Source organism: Salmo salar, chromosome 15, assembly GCF_965601325.2.
Source record: "Salmo salar chromosome 15, fSalSal1, whole genome shotgun sequence".
Classification (NCBI taxonomy): Eukaryota; Metazoa; Chordata; class Actinopteri; order Salmoniformes; family Salmonidae; genus Salmo; species Salmo salar.
The window spans coordinates 102,564,897-102,588,187 of NC_138305.1; the positions used below are offsets into that span (position 1 = coordinate 102,564,897).

General features: G+C 43.1%; 1 protein-coding gene across 1 annotated transcript; it reads left to right on the plus strand.

Annotated features, from left to right (window-relative positions):
- The first annotated feature begins 2,523 nt into the window (after positions 1 to 2,523).
- On the plus strand, positions 2,524 to 12,462 carry LOC106572795 (eosinophil peroxidase). Its single transcript, XM_014147274.3, has 13 exons — positions 2,524 to 2,676; positions 3,355 to 3,514; positions 5,454 to 5,638; positions 5,777 to 5,909; positions 6,667 to 6,796; positions 6,920 to 7,126; positions 7,264 to 7,627; positions 7,859 to 8,019; positions 9,378 to 9,636; positions 10,052 to 10,222; positions 10,783 to 11,020; positions 11,200 to 11,449; positions 11,608 to 12,462. The coding sequence occupies exons 2-13, from the start codon at positions 3,357 to 3,359 to the stop codon at positions 11,611 to 11,613; spliced, it is 2,262 nt and encodes a 753-aa protein (XP_014002749.1). The 5' UTR covers positions 2,524 to 2,676; positions 3,355 to 3,356; the 3' UTR covers positions 11,614 to 12,462.
- The last annotated feature ends 10,829 nt before the right edge of the window (positions 12,463 to 23,291 follow it).

Below are 23,291 nucleotides of genomic sequence, written 5' to 3' on the forward strand. Positions count from 1 at the left end.
GCCACAACTTTGGAAGTATGCTTGGGGTCATTGTCCATTTGGAAGACCCATTTGCGACCAAGCTTTAACTTCCTGACTGATGTCTTGAGATGTTGCTTCAATATATCCACATATTTGTCCTTCCTCATGATGCCATTTATTCTGTGAAGTGCACCAGTCCCTCCTGCAGCAAAGCACCCCCACAACATGATGCTGCCACCCCTGTGCTTCACGATTGGGATGGTGTTCTTCAGCTTGCAAGCGTCCCTCTTTTCCCTAAAAAACATAACGATGGTCATTATGGCCAAACAGTTCTATTTTTGTTTAATCAGACCAGAAGACATTTCTCCAAAAAGTACAATCTTTGTCCCCATGTGCAGTTGCAAACCATAGTCTGGCTTTTTTATGGCGGGTTATGGAGCAGTTGCTTCTTTCTTGCTGAGTGGCCTTTCAGGTTATGTCGATATAGGACTCGTTTTTACTGTGGATATAGATACTTTTGTACCTGTTTACTCCAGCATCTTCACAGGGTCCTTTGCTGTTGTTCTGCGATTGATTTGCACTTTTCGCACCAAAGTACGTTCATCTCTAGGAGACAGAACACGTCTCCTTCCTGAGCAGTATGACGGCTGCGTGGTCCCATGGTGTTTATAGTTGCACACTGTTGTTTGTACAGATGAACGTGCTACCTTTAGGCGTTTGGAAATTGCTCCCAAGAATGAACCAGACTTGTGGAGGTCTACAATTTTTTTTCTGAGGTCTTTGCTGATTTCTTTTAATTTTCCCATGATGTCAAGCAAAGAGGCACTGAGTTTGAAGGTAGGCCTTGAAATACATCCACAGGTACACCTCCAATTGACTCATATGATGTCAATTAGCCTATCAGAAGCTTCTAAAGCCATGACATCATTTTCTGGAATATTCCAAGCTGTTTAAAGGCACAGTCAACTTAGTGTATGTAAACTTCTGACCTACTGGAATTGTGATACAGTGAATTATAAGTGAAATAATCTGTCTGTAAACAATTGTTGGAAAAATTACTTGTGTCATGCACAAAGTAGATGTCCTAAACGACTTGCCAAAACGATAGTTTGTTAACAAGTAATTTGTGGAGTGGTTGAAAAACGAGTTTTAATGACTCCAACATAAGTGTATGTAAACTTTCGACTTCAACTGTACATTGAGTCTTGATATCACTGTGTTGGCTTGCATAGGTGCAAGAAACCAAATATGTTTTGTCCCCCAAATGGCAGGATAGGCCATGGAAGCAATACTGCCTAAGGTGTTGAGGCTAAAATTGGCTATTTTGATCATCTATTTTGATGTTTGTGCATAGAGTTCTGAAAATGTACCACATACATGCAATTGCACCAAAGGGACTGAAAAAAATAACTGTAGTAATCAGCCAGGTAAAACAAAACTATATCTTGTGTTCTGAAACATATTGCAGTATCATTGTTTGAGATGAGTGAATGGTCATCCCCTTACCAGGCACAAACCCTGATAATCAGATAGGTAATCACGGATCACACCATAATCACAGGTAAAATATTCCCCGGGGAGTTCCTTTAACCATTACACAAAGAACCATTACACAAAGAACAAAAATGCGGTGGTGCATACAAGGAAATGATCTGGCACCATCCCTCAAATGAAGTTAGTCAAGTGTCATTCCCTGCAACAAGGAAGAATGATGGTGAATATCTGCTTTATTTCAAATTACCTTAGTCATGTTTGGAGTTAAGGACCTTAATTTTTTACTCAGAAACTTCCCTGTGGAGGTAATTTCAACAGACTATAGCTAGCTCTGGGGGTCTACCCAATGGACCAATTTGACTTGACAAAAGTAAAGTTTGTGACTTGAAATCAGTGCTTTACGGTACAATCCTAAAGCACATATTTAAATTACAATGCACAAGTCTGTTGCATGATGTCAATTTCCCTAAGTCAAATATTGTGAAGCTGCAATCTTTGAAAAAAGGGTTCCAAAAGGATTACTTGGCTGTCCCCACAGCAGAACCCTTTGAATAACTATTTTGGGTTTCAGGTAGAACGCTTCTGGGTTCCATGTAAAACCCTCTGTGGAAAGGGTTTTACATGGAACCTAAAAGGTTTATTTAAAGGGTTCTCCCATGGGGAAAGGCAAAGAACCCTTTAATTAAGGTTCTAGATATTTTAAAAAATATTCCAAGAGTGTGTTCGTGAACACATTACACAGAAGAAATGCAAAGCAAAAAAGAGCGGTGAACTTGTATAAATTGTACTGGTTGTAGGTGCGCCATTACCGAGAAGCTCTGAGTACACAGCAGCTCAAAATAAAGTAATTCATTCATTCTTGTAAGCCCAGACCATAGACCATGCAGGCATAATCATCACAATCATTTAGCTCATGATACTGCAAAAGGGTTCTAGCAGGAAACAAAAGCTGGCTAGAATATAGAGTAAGCACATTAAGTAATATTATCAGTTCATGATCTATTTGGTCAAGGCAAGAAGGAAGAAGGAAGTTGCATACTATTATCATTGGTAGGCCGTATTGTAAATAACAACTTGCCTAGTTCAATAAAAAATAAAATAGCAGATAATAGGGGTGGGGCATTGCAACATTGACTATAAATAGAACTGTTAGAGAGGGCTCTATCTTCAGACGAGTTTACTTCTCAACAAGACTTCACAACAAGAGTTGGTAAAACAAAGGTAAGATTGAATAAAATACATTTGCTGTATGTTTCTGTTGTCTGGTCTGATCATCAGGTTATATGTTCGTTTTTCTGATAACCATGGTAATTCTGATCCATGCATGAATGTGTTATTAATAGGGATGTCAAATGATTCAAACATTGAATTGATTTAATCGCTGCATTTGCTGTGATTAATCGCAATTAATTGTAAATTCAGAATTTGCTCAAATTAAGCTGTATTTTTTCATACAAAAAAATATTACAAGAATATTGACGTCTTGATTTTGTAAGTAACAGTTAGCAAAATGAGATACATTTAGAAAGCACACTTTCGTTAACCTCAATGTCAACTTATTTTTACATTGTATTGTTGTTTTTAGCTGTATAGACTATGTATTGCGGATGTTTTCAGTGCATTTTCAACTCTTTCAGACAATGCGGTTAATCACAATAAAAAAAGTGCAATAAAATTATATAAAGTTAACTCGGGTTAGCTGATTTACTCTGACAGCCCTAGTTTTTAATATGATTATTGTGTGCAAAATGATTTCATGAATTTTTTTGAGAAGTCTCTGTAGTTCTCTCTCACAATTTGAAAAACAGCTAGAAGCAAAATATTTGCTCATTACATTGAAGAGAGCAGCGTGTTTTTTTAATGATGGTAAACTGATAAACCTCCCTTTCTGTTTTCTAGAGATGAAGCTGTTTCCCTCCCTCCTAGAATTGGGGCTGTGCCTGATGTTCATCCAGCCAGCACTGTCTACACAGGAAAGTTTAGGTGGCCCTTTCATTCACAGTTCAATAGAGGAGGCAAAGAGACTCGTAGATGAAGCTTACAAGTACTCCAGAGAAAAGTGAGTAAACCTGACAGTTGATCTCTTCAGATGTAGTCGATCATCTCTGTCTTTGTAAATTGGGTAAAATGGAATGACCAGCACTAGTGTCTTACTCCGTATGCAACTAGCACAATTGTCTCACTCAGTCAAAGAAACACATTTGCACTAGCTTAGTCTTTCTAATTTTTAAATTTGCTTTAATTGTACCTTTTGTATTTCCTTTAGAAAAGAATAGGTTCACCATTTCTAATTCTCATAAGTTCTTATGATTAGTACAATAAATCTGCCTCTGTACAAAGATTTTAATTCAACTGCAGGAGCTTGTTTCTGTTCAAAACTCTGTCATATGCTTGTCCAGTGGTGGAAAAACTACCCAATTGTCATACTTGAGTAAAAAATAAAGATACCTTGACAGAAAATTATGTCACCAAGTAAAATACTACTTGAATAAAAGTCGAAAAGTATTTGGTTTTATATATACTTAAGTATCAAAAGTAAATGTAAATTCTAAAATATAGTTAAGTATTAAAATGATAAATAATTGTAGATTCCTTACATTAAGCAAATCAGATAGCACCATTTTCTTTTCTTTTTTATTTACAGATAGCCAGGGGCACACTCCAACACTCAGACATCATTTAGAAACGAAGCATTTGTGTTTAGTGAGCCAGATCAGGGCAGTAGGGATGACCAGGGATGTTCTCTGTTTAGTGAGACTGCCAGATCAGAGACAGTAGGGATGACCAGGGAATGACCAGGGATGTTCTCTGTTTAGTGAGACTGCCAGATCAGAGACAGTAGGGATGACCAGGGATGTTCTCTGTTTAGTGAGACTGCCAGATCAGAGACAGTAGGGATGACCAGGGAATGACCAGGGATGTTCTCTGTTTAGTGAGACTGCCAGATCAGAGGCAGTAGGGATGACCAGGGATGTTCTCTGTTTAGTGAGACTGCCAGATCAGAGACAGTAGGGATGACCAGGGAATGACCAGGGATGTTCTCTGTTTAGTGAGACTGCCAGATCAGAGGCAGTAGGGATGACCAGGGATGTTCTCTGTTTAGTGAGACTGCCAGATCAGAGACAGTAGGGATGACCAGGGAATGACCAGGGATGTTCTCTGTTTAGTGAGACTGCCAGATCAGAGGCAGTAGGGATGACCAGGGATGTTCTCTGTTTAGTGAGACTGCCAGATCAGGGCAGTAGGGATGACCAGGGAATGAACAGGGATGTTCTCTGTTTAGTGAGACTGCCAGATCAGAGGCAGTAGGGATGACCAGGGATGTTCTCTGTTTAGTGAGACTGCCAGATCAGAGACAGTAGGGATGACCAGGGAATGACCAGGGATGTTCTCTGTTTAGTGAGACTGCCAGATCAGGGCAGTAGGGATGACCAGGGAATGACCAGGGATGTTCTCTGTTTAGTGAGACTGCCAGATCAGAGGCAGTAGGGATGACCAGGGATGTTCTCTGTTTAGTGAGACTGCCAGATCAGAGACAGTAGGGATGACCAGGGAATGACCAGGGATGTTCTCTGTTTAGTGAGACTGCCAGATCAGAGGCAGTAGGGATGACCAGGGATGTTCTCTGTTTAGTGAGACTGCCAGATCAGAGACAGTAGGGATGACCAGGGAATGACCAGGGATGTTCTCTGTTTAGTGAGACTGCCAGATCAGAGGCAGTAGGGATGACCAGGGATGTTCTTTTGATAACTGTGTGAATTGGACCATTTTCCTGTACTGCTAAGCATTCAAAATGTAACAAGTACTTTTGGGTGTCAGGGAAAATGTATGGAGTAAAAAGTACATATTTTCTATTGGATTGAATTTAAGTAAAAGTAAAAGTTATCAAAAATATAAATAGTAAAGATATGTACAGATTTACCAAAAAACAACTTATGGAGTACTTTAAAGTATTTTTACTTAAGTACTTTACACCACTGTGCTTGTCCATATCTTAGGAGTCTGGAGAGAGTGCGTGGACAGTCCACCAGGCCCTCAGATATCCTGCGTCTCCTGAAACAGCCTGCCAGGGACACGCGCTCTGCTGTCCGGTCTGCAGACTACCTGGAGAACACCTTGAGACTGATCCATGAGAAAGTCCACCGCAACCACAGGCTGCACAAACGCTCGCTCAACGCAACAGGTCAGTTGCACACAAATATACATATGCACATACGCACCAACACACATACACTCAGACACATACACTCAGACACACACACATACACCCATCCACACACAAACACATATTTCACATGATTCCTTATCTTTTGTTTCTCAGACCTCCTCACACCACAGGAGTTAAACACCATTGCCCGGGTAACCGGCTGTGCAGCTCGTGTCAGCACACCCTCCTGCCGCACCACACCCAACGTTAACAAGTACCGCACAGCCACCAGCGTCTGCAACAATCTGTAAGAGCACCAGGGCATGGCGGTATAATACTTTGACACAACAATTTGAAAGCCTTGTGCACAGTAGTTGTATAGGGTGGAATATAAAGGGAAGTGCAATCAGTGTAGGTCTGAGGTCTGGCTATGCAGTCATAGGCTGCAGGAGATGTGGCTTTATACAGGTAACTGCCAAAATAAAGGAAACACCAACATAAAGTGTCTTAATAGGGTGTTGGGCCACCATGATCTTCCAGAACAGCTTCAATGCACCTTGGCATATATTTTACAATTGTCTGGAACTCTATTAGAGGGATGTGACACCATTCTTCCACGGGAAATCCCATCATTTGGTGTTTTGTTGATGGTGGTTGAAAATTCTGTCTCAGGCGCCACTTCAGAATCTACCATAAGGGTTCAATTGGGTTGAGATCTGGTGACTGACAGCCATGGCTTTGGTTTACATCGTTTTCATGCTTATCAAACCAGTCAGTGCTCTATGGATGGGGGCATTGTCATCCTATATTGGCATAGCCATGGGTGCCAAAATAATTGCCAAAATAATGGCATGGCCAGCATTTTTATACATGACCCTAAGCATGATGGGATTTTAATTGCTTAATTAACTCAGGAACCACACCTGTGTGGAAGCACCGGCTTTCAATATACTTTGTATCCCTCATTTACTCAAGTGTTTCCGTTATTTTGGCAGTTACCTGTACCTTGAGTTTCTCAAGCGAGGTTTCTCGATTCTTATTTGTATTTTCTTCCTTCTTATTAGGAAGTATCCTCGTCTGGGAGCCTCAAACACCCCCTTCACTCGTTGGCTACCTGCTCAGTATGACGATGGGGTCTCTAGACCCAAAAGCTGGGACCCAAACAGGAGCTTCAACAACTTTGTGCTCCCTCTGGTATGATGACAATAAATAGACATAGTTGCAATAACTGCTACTATTTCACCACAAGTTAGATATAAAGTAACATAACTGCATTTCATTGTTCTCCCTCTGCCCTGCTTCCCTCCCTGTGTGCAGGTAAGGGAGGTCTCTAACCGTATCCTGGCAACCAATGACGCCAGTGTAGAGAGTGATCGCGAGTTCACACACATGGTCACTACTTTTGGCCAGTGGAACGACCATGACCTGACATTCACTCCCTCCTCCCCCAGCATCCGCGCCTTCAGCAACGGCCTGGACTGTGATGAGAGCTGTGAACGCTCCGAACCCTGTTTCCCCATCCAGGTCAGTCACAGCTCTCACATTACATCCCACAGCCTAACACTTACAGCAGGCACCCCTGGATATCTGGCCCTTTTCTATCCATGGTCCATGGATTATTAGTTCTTCTACCTATGTCTTGTCTTTTCCTCCATGACCAGATTCCTCTCAATGACCCACGCTTGCCCACTGGCCCAGACAGCTGCATCCCGGTCTTCCGATCAGCGCCTGTGTGCGGCACAGGAAAGTCTGCTTTCAATTTCGGTGACATGGCCAACAGGAGGGAGCAGATCAATGCCCTGAATGCCTTCCTGGACTTGGGGCAGGTGTACGGCTCTGAGGAGGGGTTGGCGCGTGACCTACGTAATCTCACCAACGATGGAGGCCTGCTGCGTATCAACAACGAGTTCACAGACAACGGACGTGAGTTTCTTCCCTTCACTGACGTGAAGGGGAACATGTGTGCCACCCGCAGGAGAATCACCAACGACACCAACGCCAAGGAGGTGCCCTGCTTCATTGCAGGTTAGCCTTTCAACTCTGTTTGTCCGAAGAGTAGACCAATGCATATTTAAGTTAAAGTCTAAGACAGAATGATGACAAAAAGCGATAGAACTTTGACTAGAGGAATTCTTTGACTTTCCATGTACAATAGTTGTCCGGATACAGAAAGACAATGTATATGATGTTCATCTCAATCACTATTTGCCCTCACCTGTAAGTCTCTGGCCTCACCTGTAAGTCTCTGTCTGCCAGGTGATGTTCGTGTGGATGAGAACATAGCTTTGACATCCATTCACACAATGTTCTTGCGTGAGCACAACCGTCTGGCCGGTGCCCTGCTTCGTCTCAACCCACATTGGGACGGTGAGACACTCTATCAGGAGGCTCGCAAGATCATGGGTGCCTACACCCAGGTACCAGTAACAGACTCATATCACCACCCAGGTATCAGTAACAGACTCATATCACCACCCAGGTATCAGTAACAGACTCATATCACCACCCAGGTATCAGTAACAGACTCATATCACCACCCAGGTATCAGTAACAGACTCATATCACCACCCAGGTATCAGTAACAGACTCATATCACCACCCAGGTATCAGTAACAGACTCATATCACCACCCAGGTATCAGTAACAGACTGATATCACCACCCAGGTACCAGTAACAGACTGATGTCACCACCCAGGTACCAGTAACAGACTGATATCACCACCCAGGTACCAGTAACAGACTGATATCACCACCCAGGTATCAGTAACAGACTGATATCACCACCCAGGTATCAGTAACAGACTGATATCACCACCCAGGTATCAGTAACAGACTCATATCACCACCCAGGTATCAGTAACAGACTCATATCACCACCCAGGTATCAGTAACAGACTCATATCACCACCCAGGTATCAGTAACAGACTGATATCACCACCCAGGTACCAGTAACAGACTGATGTCACCACCCAGGTACCAGTAACAGACTGATATCACCACCCAGGTATCAGTAACAGACTGATATCACCACCCAGGTACCAGTAACAGACTGATATCACCACCCAGGTATCAGTAACAGACTGATATCACCACCCAGGTACCAGTAACAGACTGATATCACCACCCAGGTACCAGTAACAGACTGATATCACCACCCAGGTATCAGTAACAGACTCATATCACCACCCAGGTATCAGTAACAGACTGATATCACCACCCAGGTACCAGTAACAGACTGATATCACCACCCAGGTATCAGTAACAGACTGATATCAACACCCAGGTACCAGTAACAGACTGATAACACCACCCAGGTATCAGTAACAGACTGATATCGCCACCCAGGTACCAGCAACAGACTGATATCACCACCCAGGTACCAGTAACAGACTGATATCACCACCCAGGTACCAGTAACAGACTGATATCACCACCCAGGTACCAGTAACAGACTGATGTCACCACCCAGGTATCAGTAACAGACTGATATCACCACCCAGGTACCAGTAACAGACTGATATCACCACCCAGGTACCAGTAACAGACTGATGTCACCACCCAGGTACCAGTAACAGACTGATATCACCACCCAGGTACCAGTAACAGACTGATATCACCACCCAGGTATCAGTAACAGACTGATATCACCACCCAGGTATCAGTAACAGACTGATATCACCACCCAGGTACCAGTAACAGACTGATATCACCACCCAGGTATCAGTAACAGACTGATATCACCACCCAGGTACCAGTAACAGACTCCCTCCCAGGTGTTTGTGTTCAGGGACTACCTGCCGCACATCGTGGGCCCAGACACCATGGCCCGGCAGCTCGGCCGTTACCCTGGCTACAACGAGATGATTGATCCCAGCATTGCTAACGTGTTTGCGACAGCAGCGTACCGCTTTGCCCACCTGGCCATCCAGCCCACGCTGTCCCGCCTGGACAGCAACAACAAGGAGAATCCCATGTTCCCCAGCGTGCCCCTTTTCAAGGCCTTCTTCACCCCCTGGAGGCTGGTGTTTGAGGGTGAGTGGTGTTGGGTCACATAGGAATGCTTTGCAGACCCCTTTGCCAGTTGTAAACTAATTCACTCTCTGGATTATTAACTAAGCAATAAGGGATGATGGGGTGTGGTATATGGCCAATATACCACGGCTAAGGGATGTTCTTATGCACGATGCAACGCGGAGTGCCTGGATATAGCCCTTAGCCGTGGTATATTGTCCATATACCACAAACCCCCGAAGTGCCTTATTGCTATTATAAACTGGTTACCAACGTCATTAGAGCAGTAAAAATAAATGTTCTGTCATTTCAGTGGTATACGGTCTGATATACCATGGCTGTCAGCCAATCAGCATTCAGGGCTTGAACCACCCAGTTTATAACAGTCTATGAAAGGTAAAAAAAAACATCCTATTCTCTGTCTGTCCTTCTTTAGGTGGTATCGACCCTCTTATCCGTGGTCTGGTAGGTCGCCCTGCTAAGCTGAACACCCAGAACCACATGATGGTGGATGCTCTGAGGGAGAAACTCTTCCAGTTCATAAACCATCTGGCTCTGGACCTGGGCTCCCTCAACATGCAGCGTGGACGTGACCATGGCCTGCCTGGTACACACCTTCCATTTTCCCTCTATACTGTTATACTGATACCACATCTATTCAGTTACACTGATACCACAGATAAACACATCTATACTGTTAGACTGATACCACAGATAAACACATCTATACTGTTAGACCGATACCACAGATAAACACATCTATACTGTTATACTGATACCACAGATAACACATCTATTCAGTTACACTGATACCACAGATAAACACATCTATACTGTTAGACTGATACCACAGATAAACACATCTATACTGTTAGACTGATACCACAGATAAACACATCTATACTGTTAGACCGATACCACAGATAAACACATCTATACTGTTATACTGATACCACAGATAACACATCTATTCAGTTACACTGATACCACAGATAAACACATCTATACCATTAAACTCATATCCAAAATCAATCATCTTTCTAATTCCTCTCGTCTTCCATATACTGTATCTCTATTGGTCAGTTCCAAAATCATTCCTCTCGTCTCCCATGTACTGTATTGGTCAGCTCCATTCACTTATTATTTCCTTTCTCTTCCCAAACCTAGACTACAACGCTTGGCGTAAATTCTGTGGGCTCTCAACACCTAGTAACCTGGGCGAGCTGGCCGTTGTTCTGAACAACACAGACCTGGCCTTCAGACTGCTGCAGCTCTACGGCACCCCAGATAACATTGACGTGTGGATGGGGGGCGTGGCTGAACCCTTCGTACACAGGGGCCGCGTCGGGCCTCTCTTCGCCTGCCTCATCGCCACCCAGTTCCAGAGGATCCGCCAGGGAGACAGGTGTGTGTGTGTGTGAGAGAGAGAGAGAGAGATGCCCACATCTTGGTGGGCATTGACTGACCTGCATCATGTAAGGTATTTGACATAGCACTGCCAGAGTGCAGTTTTTGCTGTTTTTAAAGGTCCAGCGTGTGTTTGTCTGTCATAGTATGTGTCTCATATCGCTTGTTGATCCCCAGGCTTTGGTATGAAAACCCAGGCGTCTTCACCTCGGCACAGAGGAAGGTCCTGAAAAATGTCTCTCTGGCTCAGATCATCTGTGACAACACTGGCATTACAGCCATGTCACGTGACCCCTTCCGCATCCCTGAGGGAGGGAACACACCCATCAAGTGCAACAACATCCAGCAATTAAACCTTAGTGCCTGGAAGGAGAGCGTTTCTACGACCGATCAGAAGCAGCAGGAGTATTCGGACCAGGACAACGAGGTAGTAGATTGAACTACAATATCAGTTAAGGTGTCTTTTAATCCATCCACCCCTCCACCCTCTCTCGCCTCTTCCCTTCTGCCCCTCTCTCCATCTGCCCCTCTCTCCATCCAACCCTCTCTCCAGACATCATCCTATTTTTCTCTATTCCTCTCTAGATCTGATGTGAGCCCCTCCCCCGGACCCCCCCGGGCCCAGCAGCAACATACGCCATCCAGCAGCTCTCCGCCTTCTCTGTCTAGCTGACCGACAACTTCCTCACACCCAACAACGCCATCGTTTTTAGCCAGGTTCTCTACAACAGGCCGAACCGTTACAATACAAAGTCAGGGGTGTTCCTAACCACCAGCACCACATCTGGTGATACCAGTTTTCCTTTAGTTTCTCAGTGTGGACCTGTGACTTAACAATGAGGTGAATTGTGTCAATGGCCTCAATTCAGACAGCTTCTGCACTTCTTGCAGTTGGTCAAGGTCAATTAACTAGTAAGGGTGTTTGCCATTTTAAACAGGATTTTAAAAATATTTTATTTGGAATCTTCTATTTTGTTATGCCTTTGTTATTGTGACCTCTTATGTGTTGCTATGACAATCAATCAAGGAGTACTTCATACATTTGTATGTATTGATTTATGCGAAGACATGTAAAAGACTTGCCTTTATAAAAGCGTTTGGAAACTATAAAGTAATTTTTTTCCAAACACATACAATGGCACTAAACGTGGGACTAATGTCAAGCAGCTAGAAGTTCTAGTGGCACATTTTGGATAATTAGTTTATTATCAACAATCTTAGATTATATTTGTAGCCTATGTTCATGTCAGTTATCATAAGACTTTGCTAATTGTAGATTTTGCGTACCTTCTGAATTTTGTACTGATTTAAATGTTTACTGCTTGTTATGGAGCATTTCGCTAATATTTTATTTTATTGAAACACTGTATTCATGTTTTATTGCATAAATAAGCACTGCATCAGAAAATTAAAATAAAAAGACTTAAGACAGAAAAATGATGTTTGTATGGTTGCAAATTATTTGCATGGTGACAGGTAGCCTAGTGGTTAAGAGCGTTGGGCCAGTAACAGTAAAGGTTGCTGGTTTGAATCCCCGAGCTGTCTAGGTGAAACATTTGTCAATGTGCCCTTGAGCAAGGCACTTAACCCTTATTGCTCCTGTAAGTCGCTCTGGATCAGAGCATCTGCTAAAAGTAAATGGTGTGTTAACCTCTTCTATTCTATGCTGAGTGTTGGTATGAAAAAACAGGTGGACCCCATTTTGATATATTAACATTCTCACGACCCCAACCATGTGAAAAACAATTCTGTAATTAACAGGCAATGTTTACTTCTTTATTATGGGCTATGGCAGTCAGTTGAAAAACATGTTTTCTCAACTCACCATCACATACTTCTAATGTGGGGCTATAACAGTCAATTACAAATTAGTCTGACGTAATGTATCTTATCTCACCACCACTAATGAGATGGGTGTGTCTTGCAGTGATGCCAATTTAGCAATTTTGTTGCTTGATTTAGCAACTCTTCAGACTACCCTGGCAACTTTTTTTTCAAACAGCACCAAGCAACAAAATTAGCTATTTTTAAAAATGTATTTGGAACTTTTAGCAACTTTGAAAAGTGACTCAAACGCTAAAATGCATTTTCCCTCTAAATGACACAAAAACGATTTTCTCTGTCACACACTCATGTTACAACACACGTGCCTGGCTGCAAAAGTACATTGTGAGTGACGTCACCAGCAGGCGCACAGCTCGTGCACAGCCAGCAACAATTTCAGAAATTGCAAATCATTGTTAGCTGACTGCAGCAGCAGTAGTACGGGTTCGACGAGCCAAACTCAATGAATATAGTTGGTCACGAATGTTTGATCTTGAACAGAACTTACAACATCAATCAACATGTCTCAATCAAAATTGTACAGCCAGAAGTACAGAAAAAGGTGGGAGTCTGTACCTGAACAAATGTCTAATCCTATTTTTGCCGAGATGGCCAGTCAATTTGAGTAACGTTATTGCGTATTCTACGTAATGACGCAGTTTTACGTTATCAAGCAATGACATCACAACGTCATTTAGCAACTTTTAACAACAAATCAACCTGCCTATAGCAATTTACCCTGAAAATGAGTTGGCAACACTGGGATGTATGTCTCAAAGTCAGGGGGTGTGATCGACAGTGCGCACCTCATCTCTGCTGTCACATCCAACCTGGATCGATATTAGTTTTTTAATGCAGACGAGAGCACTGAATCAGAGTACCATGAGTTGTAAAGTTCAGAGGGAAACGGCACAGTATTCCGTTTTAGTCCGGATCCAAAACTCCCTCATAGTGATCCGTGAATGCGTTGTCTGCAGCATTCGATTTCACTTACCTGCATGTCAACTGAGCAAGGATCACAGTCAAATGGGTTTCGCTGATTCGGTCACTAATCTGTATAATGTTTTTGTATTTCCCATGCATCCTTGCGTTCAGTTCGTTCAGTTTCCCAAATATGTCAGTTACATAGGCAAGGATACACATTTTATTTCCATTTCACAGAAAGTCAACAAACTCTGTTTTTTTTACATCCATTGCGAATGACAACTGTTCCTCTCTCAATTCGAAAAAATATTCCCTCGATAACCACCTAGCCTCGGTGTGAAATAGAACACTGTCATGCTATGATCTCATATATCCACATCGTTTTGCGAACAGGCGTGCGCGATGTAATTTACAAATCTACCTTCTGAGTATCTCTGAGTTCTGCGCTCAACTCTTTTGCCGCCAGTTGCGCTCGGTGTATTCATTATAGCTCAGCGGGTGTATCATACAATGCGTCCATATGGCATTGGGAGACACATTCATAACTAGAGTGCAGAGGCCTGCCCACCGCCCCGTGCTAGATGGAGCCCCATCTGTGCAAAAGACCACCATTCGATCATATGGAATCTGTTTTTCGTCAATATAGCCACGCAGCACACTGAACATCACTGAGACAGAACAATTTGTCCTCGTGAATAGCATTTTGTCCTCGTCCTAACATCCCCGGGCCGACATATAGTGAACAAAAGTCAATGCATGGGCATGTCGGCCCTCACAGCTAACTTCCATTTGGAGAGCATATGGTGGGGAGTTTTTGAGTTGTTCAGTTTCCCCTTGACTGCTAGCTATAGCATCAATTATTTGTTTCACAGTGTTATCTGACAAAGTTATTGTGAGTTTCTGTGTCTCTGCCTCCACACACATTGTTTTCACCATATCAAATGCGACCGGTAATATCAACATCTCTGCAATAGCGTTGCAGGCTCAGCAGGCAGGCAGGCTCAGCAGGCAGGCAGGCAGGCTCAGCAGGCAGGCAGGCAGGCTCAGCAGGCAGGCAGGCTCAGCAGGCAGGCAGGCTCAGCAGGCAGGCAGGCTCAGCAGGCAGGCAGGCTCAGCAGGCAGGCAGGCTCAGCCATTCACCATGGGAATGATTCCAGTGCAACTGTCAAGTGCGGCATTTTCCCACGATCTAAGGGTGCTCTTTGGTTGAATTATTATTATTGTTTTATTTAACCTTTATTTAAACTTTTAGATTTGAATTATTTTCATTTAGATTTTTAAAGTTACAATAATTTTGAGAGACAAAGACGATATTATAATATTTTATTTTTATCAGGATTTTGGAAATTCTCCTGCGACCCCATTTTCATATCAGGTGACCGCTGTCCTAACCCTATACCTTTACACAATGAAGAATACTTAACAGTCTTGGTACCCTCCTTAAAATAACATCAATAAGTATCACTGCCTGAAATCAGCATGAAAAAAGGAACATTTCTAAACCAGGTCCATGCATTGGTGTGGCTGTTTTATTTCAAATGACCTTAGTCATATTGCACTGGACCTTTAAGGCCTTTAACAAGGTTTGCCATTATTCATTTACTCCTGGCCTTTCTGGAAGGTTTGTAGAAAACATGGTATGAAATGAAAGATAAGTTGAAGAGGTGTTTTAAGGAAAATATAGGAAAGACTGGGTATGAAAATGTTTACCTATTTAATTTCAGACTCCAAGCCATAAACAATAACCAAGCTATTCGTTCAAAATGAAAGAGTCTTTATTCAGGTTGGCTTGCCACCCACAGTTTTGGAAAATGTGGCAGGTTCATGTCATGCCAAATAGTGTCCACCTCCTGAGTGACAATGTGCTAAAACAGGGTCACACAGGGTGTTTTTTGGTAGTCTTATACAAATCTTTGTGGTATCAAAAGTATACACCTCACACACATGGTTATTGGCTCAAATTGAAGACACCTGTACCATGTCAGATATTGACTTGAAATGTTTTTAAGTTTGAGACACTTTAATATACAACACAGAAGATAAAAACCTCTTGTTTGTTTTATCAGGTGTACATGAAGAGGATTATTCAAAGAAGCTTTATTGGGCAATATTCCACTTCGGTGACCCCTTATCGTCTTGTCAACATGTGCAAAAGAAATGGAGCAGATATCTTATACCAATCTGTCTGTATAGGTTTTTATCCATAACAAGGCCCAGGTGTCCTCTACTACGTAAATAAGCCTTGTCCAAACCAGAACAGCCCACAGTGGCAGGAGCCTATCTGGACAGGACACTAGTCTGTCACCGGGCCTTACGCACAATACATCGCTTTAATTCTGAGTGCCAAGCAGAGGCATCAGGTCCCGTTTTTAGTTTTTGATATAACTCAACCATGAATAACCTCCAACCTTCCAATCTCTTGGCAGACACTTCACCCACAAGGCCACTGAGTTGGTCCAGGAGTTCTTTGTGTAATAAATCTCTCCAAAATGTCAAATGGTGTAAAATATTTCTATCCATTTCAATAACTTACATGAAAGCATTGACATAGCCAAAAGGACATTCTTTTATATACAGTGCATTCGGGAAGTATTCAGACCCCTTGACTTTTTCCACATTTTGTTACATTACAGCCTTGTTCTAAAATGGATTAATTCGTTTTTTCCCCTTATCAATCTACACACAATACCCCACAAGGACAAAGCAAAAACAGGTTTTTAGATTTTTTTGCAATTCTTTAAAATGTTTAAACTGAAACATCACATTTACATAAGTATTCAGACCCTTTACTCAGCACTTTATTGAAGCACCTTTGGCAGCGATTACAGCCTCTTGTCTTCTTGGATATGACTCTACAAGCTTGGCACATGTGTATTTGGGGAGTTTCTCCCAATCTTCTCTGCAGATCCTCTCAAGCTCTGTCAGGTTGGATGGGAACATCGCTGCACAGCTATTTTCAGGTCTCTCCAGAGATGTTCGATCGGGTTCAAGTCCGGGCTCTGGCTGGGCAACTCATGGACATTCAAATCAAATTGTATTTGTCACATGCGCCGAATACAACAGGTGTAGACCTTACAGTGAAATGTTACTTACAAGTCCTTAACCAACAATGCAGTTTTAAGAAAAATACCACCCAAAATTATAATAATAATGAAAGAGCAGCAGTAAAATAAAAATGTGGAGCCTATATACAGGGTGTTACGGTACAGAGTCAATGTGGAGGTTATATACAGGGGGTACCGGTACAGAGTCAATGTGGAGGCTATATACAGGGTGTTACGATACAGAGTCAATGTGGAGACTATATACAGGGGGTACGGGTACAGAGTCAATGTGGAGGCTATATACAGGGGGTACCGGTACAGAGTCAATGTGGAGGCTATATACAGGGGCTACCGGTACAGAGTCAATGTAGAGGCTATATACAGGGGATATGGGTACAGAGTCAATGTGGAGGCTATATACAGGGTGTTACGGTACAGTCAATGTGGAGGTTATATACAGGGGGTACGGGTACAGAGTCAATGTGGAGGCTATATACAGGGTGTTATGGTACAGAGTCAATGTGGAGGCTATATACAGGGTGTTACGGTACAGAGTCAATGTGGAGGCTATATACAGGGGGTACCGGTACAGAGTCAATGTGGAGGCTATATACAGGGGGTACCGGTACAGAGTCAATGTGGAGGCTATATACAGTGGGTACTGGTACAGAGTCAATGTGGAGGCTATATACAGGGGGTACATTTACATTTAAGTCATTTAGCAGACGCTCTTATCCAGAGCGACTTACAAATTGGTGCATTCACCTTATGATATCCAGTGGAACAACCACTTTACAATAGTGCATCTAAATCTTTTAGGGGGGGGGTTAGAAGGATTACTTTATCCTATCCTAGGGGTACCGGTACAGAGTCAATGTGGAGGCTATATACAGAGGATACGGGTACAGAGTCAATGTGGAGGCTATATACAGGGGGTACCGGTACAAAGTCAATGTGGAGGCTATATACAGAGGGTACCGGTACAGAGTCAATGTGGAGGCTATATACAGGGGGTACCGGTACAGAGTCAATGTGGAGGCTATATACAGGGGGTACCGGTACAGAGTCAATGTGGAGGCTACATACAGGGGGTACCGGTACAGAGTCAATGTGGAGGCTACATACAGGGGGTACCGGTACAGAGTCAATGTGGAGGCTATATACAGGGGGTACCGGTACAGAGTCCATGTGGAGGCTATATACAGGGGGTACCGGTACAGAGTCCATGTGGAGGCTATATACAGGGGGTACCGGTACAGAGTCAATGGTGAGGCTATATACAGGGGGTACCGGTACAGAGTCAATGTGGCGGCTATATACAGGGGGTACCGGTACAGAGTCAATGTGGCGGCTATATACAGGGGGTACCGGTACAGAGTCAATGTGTGGGGGGCACCGGTTAGTCGGACCACGCAGCTGTCATACCGCTCAGGAAAGAGACGCGTTCTGTCTCCTAGAGATTAACGTACTTTGGTGCGAAAAGTGCAAATCAATCCCAGAACAACAGCAAATGACCTTGTGAAGATGCTAGAGGAAACAGGTACAAAAGTATTTATAGCCACACTAAAACCAGTCCTATATCGACATAACCTGAATGGCCACTCAGCAAGGAAGAAGCAACTGCTCCAAACACGCCATAAAAAGACAGACCACGGTTTGCAACTGCACATGGGGACAAAGATCGTACATTATGGAGAAATGTCCTCTGGTCTGATGAAACAAAAATAGAACTGTTTGGTCATAATGACCATCGTTATGTTTGGAGGAAAAAGGGGAGGCTTGCAAGCCGAAAAACACCATCCCAACCGTGAAGCATGGGGGTGGCAGCATCATGTTGTGGGGGTGCTTTGCTGCAGGAGGGACTGGTGCACTTCACAGAATAGATGGCATCATGAGGAGGACAATAATGTGGATATATTGAAGCAACATCTCAAGACATCAGTCAGGAAGTTAAAGCTTGGTCGCAAATGGGTCTTCCAAATGGACAATGACCCCACTCATACTTCCAAAGTTGTGGCAAAACAGCTTAAGGACAACAAAGTCAAGGTGTTGGAGTGGCCATCAAAAAGCCCTGACCGCAATCCCATAGAAAATGTGTGGGCAGAACTGAAGAAGCGTGTGCGAGCAAGGAGGCCTACAAACCTGACTCAGTTACACCAGTTCTGTCAGGAGGAATGGGCCAAAATTCCCCCAACTTATTGTGGGAAGCTTGTGGAAGGCTCCCCGAAACGTTTGACCCAAGTTAAATAATATAAAGACAATGCTACCAAATACTAATTGAGTGTATGTAAACTTCTGACCCACTGGGAATGTGATGAAAGAAATAAAAGCTGAAAAAAAATCACTCTACTATTTTTCTAACATTTCACATTCTTAAAAGAAAGTGGTGATCCTAACTGACCTAAAACAGGGAATTTTTACAACGATTAAATGTCAGGAATTGTAATAAACTGAGTTTAAATGTATTTGGCTGAGGTGGAATTGAACTTCCGACTTCAATTGTAGGTGTTCCTTTTGTCCAGGTGGGAAAGGGCAGTGTGGAGTGCAATAGAGATTGCATCATCTGTGGATTTGTTGGGGCGGTATGTAAATGGAGTGGGTCTAGGGTTTCTGGGATAATGGTGTTGATATGAGCCATGACCAGCCTTTCAAAGCACTTCATGGATACAGATGAGTGCTGCGGGTCTGTAGTCATTTAGGCAGGTTGCCTTAGTGTTCCTGGTCACAGAGACTATGGTGGTCTGCTTGAAACATGTTGGTATTACAGACTCAGACAGGGAGAGGTTGAAAATGTCAATGAAGACACTTGCCAGTTGGTCAGCGTATGCGTGGAGTACAGGTCCTGATGATCCTTCTGGCCCTGCGGCCTTGTGAATGTTGACCTGTTTAAAGGTCTTACTCACATCGTCTGCGGAGAGCGTGATCACACAGTCGTCTGGAACAGCTAATGATCTCATGCATGTTTCAGTGTTACTTGCCTCGAAGCGAGCATAGAAGTAATTTTGCTCGTGTGGTAGGCTTGTGTCACTGGGCAGCTCGTGTCTGTGTTTCCCTTTGTAGTCTGTAATAGTTTGCAAGCCCTGCCACATCCGACAAGCATCGGAGCCGATGTAGTACAATTTGATCTTAGTCCTGTATTGTCCATTTGCCTGTTTGATGGTTCGTCGGAAGGCATAGCGGCATTTCTTATAAGCTTCCGGGTTAGAGTCCCGCTCCTTGAAAGCGGCAGCTCTACCCTTTAGCTCAGTGCGGATGTTGCCTATAATCCATGGCTCTGGTTGGGATATGTACGTACAGTCACTGTGGGGATAACGTTATTGATGAAGCCAGTGACTGATGTGGTGTACTCATTAATGCCATCAGAAGAATCCCGGAACACATTCCAGTCTGTGCTAGAAAAACAGTCCTGTAGCGTAGCATCTGCTTCATCTGACCACTTTTTAATTGACCGAGTCAATGCTGCTTCCTGCTTTAATTTTCGCTTGTAAGCAGGAGTCAGGAGGATAGAATTATGGTTAGATTTGCCAAATGGAGGGTGAGGGAGAGCTTTGTCCGCGTCTGTGTGTGGACTACTGGTGGTCTAGAGTTTTCCCTCTGGTTGCACATTTAACATGCTGGTAGAGAAGAGGTAAAACATATTTAAGTTTCCCTGCATTAAAGTCCCCGGCCACTAGGAGCACCACCTCTGGATGAGCGTTTTCCTGTTTGCTTATGGCCGTATACAGCTCATTGAGTGCGGTCTTAGTGCCAGCATTGGTTTGTGGTGGTAAATAGACCACTACAAAGAATATAGATGAAAACTCTCTTGTTAGATAGTGTGGTCTACAGCTTTTCATGAGAAACTCTACATCAGGCAAGCAAAACCTCGAGACTTAGATATCGTGCACAAGCTGTTGTTTACAAATATACATAAACTTGCCCGAAGCCACTCCACTCTTTTCCTGTAGCCACTCCTGCGTTGTCTTGGCTGTGTGCTTATTGCCGTTGTCCTGTTGGAAGGTGAACCTTCGCGCCAGTCTGAGGTCCTGAGTGTTCTGGAGCAGGTTTTCATCAAGGATCTCTCTGTACTTTGCTCTGTTTATCTTTCCCTCAATCCTGACTAGTCTCCCAGTCCCTGCCGCTGAAAAACATCCCCACAGCATGATGCTGCCACCACCATGCTTCACTGTAGGGATGGTGCCAGGTTTCCTCCAGACTTGACGCTTGGCATTCAGGCCAAAGAGTTCAATCTTGGGTTCATCAGACCAGAGAGTCTTGTTTCTCATAGTCTGACAGTCTTTAGGTGCCTTTTGGAAAACTCCAAGGTGCCTTTTACTGAGGAGTGGCTTCCGTCTGGCCACTCTACCATAAAGGCCTGATTGGTAGAGTGCTGCAGAGATGGTTGTCCTTCTGAAAGGTTCCTCCCACCTCCCCAGAGAAACTCTGGAGCTCTGTCAGTGACCATTGGGTTTTTGGTCACCTCCCTGACCAAGGACCTTTTCCCCAGATTGCTCAGTTTGTGTTAATACTTTCCAAATGCACTGTATACTGTACAATACCTTCATGTTTTCATGAGTGTTTGAGTTTAGGTCCATAACTGGCCTCTGTCTGCTGACTGCTTTTAAGGTAAGGAAACCTTTCAACGTTTTTGTGCCAGGGACCGGCGAGATATAACCTCCTTCCTCTGGGTACTGCTAGTCTAAAAATGTTTTTTATTCAAAAGAAAAAAAATATTTTCTTTAGATCTACTACCCTAACAAAGTTTTAAAATAGCTTGATTGTCCATGTTATTACTATCAGAAACAAGTGTATAAATTATTTGATTAAACATGGATTTGACCTTACTGCCATTACATCATTAACCTCTTACATCTAGACGTTCCGCTAGCGGAACACCTGCTCCAATATCCAATGATAGGCGTGGCGCGAATTACAAATTCCTCAAAAATACAAAAACTTAAATTTTTCAAACATATGACTATTTGACAGCATTTTAAAGACAAGACTCTCCTTTATGTAACCACACTGTCCGATTTCAAAAAGGCTTTACAGTGAAAGCAAAACATTAGATTATGTCAGCTGTTGATGATCAGTTACTTGAGAAGGAGACCAAGTCAAGACGCTGGACCGGGTGGATTCAGTTTATAGTAAGGCAGTTTATTATGAGACAAAGATATTTGGCAAAGCGTGCACGGACTCCTTCGTTTAGCTCATAGGGAACTAGCAGAAGAGAGCCCCGAAACATAGTGTGCATCCAATTTATACAATGAAATAACAGTGTGTTGACGTAGGTTGAGTCTAGTAGGTCCGCTCTCCTGACTGGTCGATGAGTGGAGGGACGGTCCACTCTCCAGGTGGTGTCGACTTCCCATTGGCCCTTGGCAGTGTCCTTTGTCCTCGGAGTCCAACACCCCTAAGTGTGTGTGTGTGTGTGTGTATTTCTGGTAATTCGTGTCTGGGTGGTTGCGATATTCATGGAATGTTGTTTTTTACACCAGTGGTCAGTTCGTGTGGCTAGGGCGCTTTCATGTCTTGATATGTTCGTGTGAGTGCTTAAGTCAGCCATCAGTCTCTGGGTGTGGTCTTGATTGGTATCAGTTGGTTGCTCAATATGTCTCTGGAATTTTGTTGTGTGCTGTTGTGAAACATGTTGTGCAAATGCCCTCCTTATATATCATTAGGTAAAACGTTAGATTATCTTTATTACACAGCAGAGTACCCAGACAGAAATAATCAGACACCCATTTTTCAAGCTAGCATATAATGTCACAAAAAACAAAACCACAGCTAAATGCAGCACTAACCTTTGATGATCTTCATCAGATGACACACCTAGGACATTATGTTATACAATACATGCATGTTTTGTTCAATCAAGTTCATATTTATATCAAAAACCAGCTTTTTTACATTAGCATGTGACGTTCAGAACTAGCATACCTCCGGTGAATTTACTAAATTACTCACGATAAACGTTCACAAAAAACCTAACAATTATTTTAAGAATTATAGATACAGAACTCCTTTGTGCAATCGAGGTGTCCCATTTTAAAATAGCTTTTCGGTGAAAGCACATTTTGCAATATTCTGAGTAGATAGCCCAGCCATCACGGCTAGCTATTTAGACACCCACCAAGTTTAGCCCTGACCAAACTCCGATTTACTATTAGAAAAGTTTGATTACCTTTGGTGTTCTTCGTCAGAATGCACTCCCAGGACTGCTACTTCAATAACAAATGTTGGTTTGGTTCAAAATAATCCATTGTTATATCCAAATAGCGGCGTTTTGTTCGTGCGTTCAAGACACTATCCGAAGTGTAAATAAGGGTCACGAGCATGGCGCATTTCGTGACAAAAGATTTCTAAATATTCCATTACCGTACTTCGAAGCATGTCAACCGCTGTTTAAAATCAATTTTTATGCCATTTTTCTCGTAAAAAAGCGATAATATTCCAACCGGGAGCGGTGGTTTTCGTTCAAAGATAAAACATGGAGTC

Excerpts from the sequence above, each read along its gene's own strand:
- LOC106572795 (XM_014147274.3), top strand. The coding sequence starts at position 3,357 with ATGAAGCTGTTTCCCTCCCTCCTAGAATTGGGGCTGTGCCTGATGTTC. Across the intron at positions 5,639-5,776 it reads ACGCTCGCTCAACGCAACAG|ACCTCCTCACACCACAGGAG; the intron begins GTCAGTTGCACA and ends TTTGTTTCTCAG. Across the intron at positions 8,020-9,377 it reads TCATGGGTGCCTACACCCAG|GTGTTTGTGTTCAGGGACTA; the intron begins GTACCAGTAACA and ends ACTCCCTCCCAG.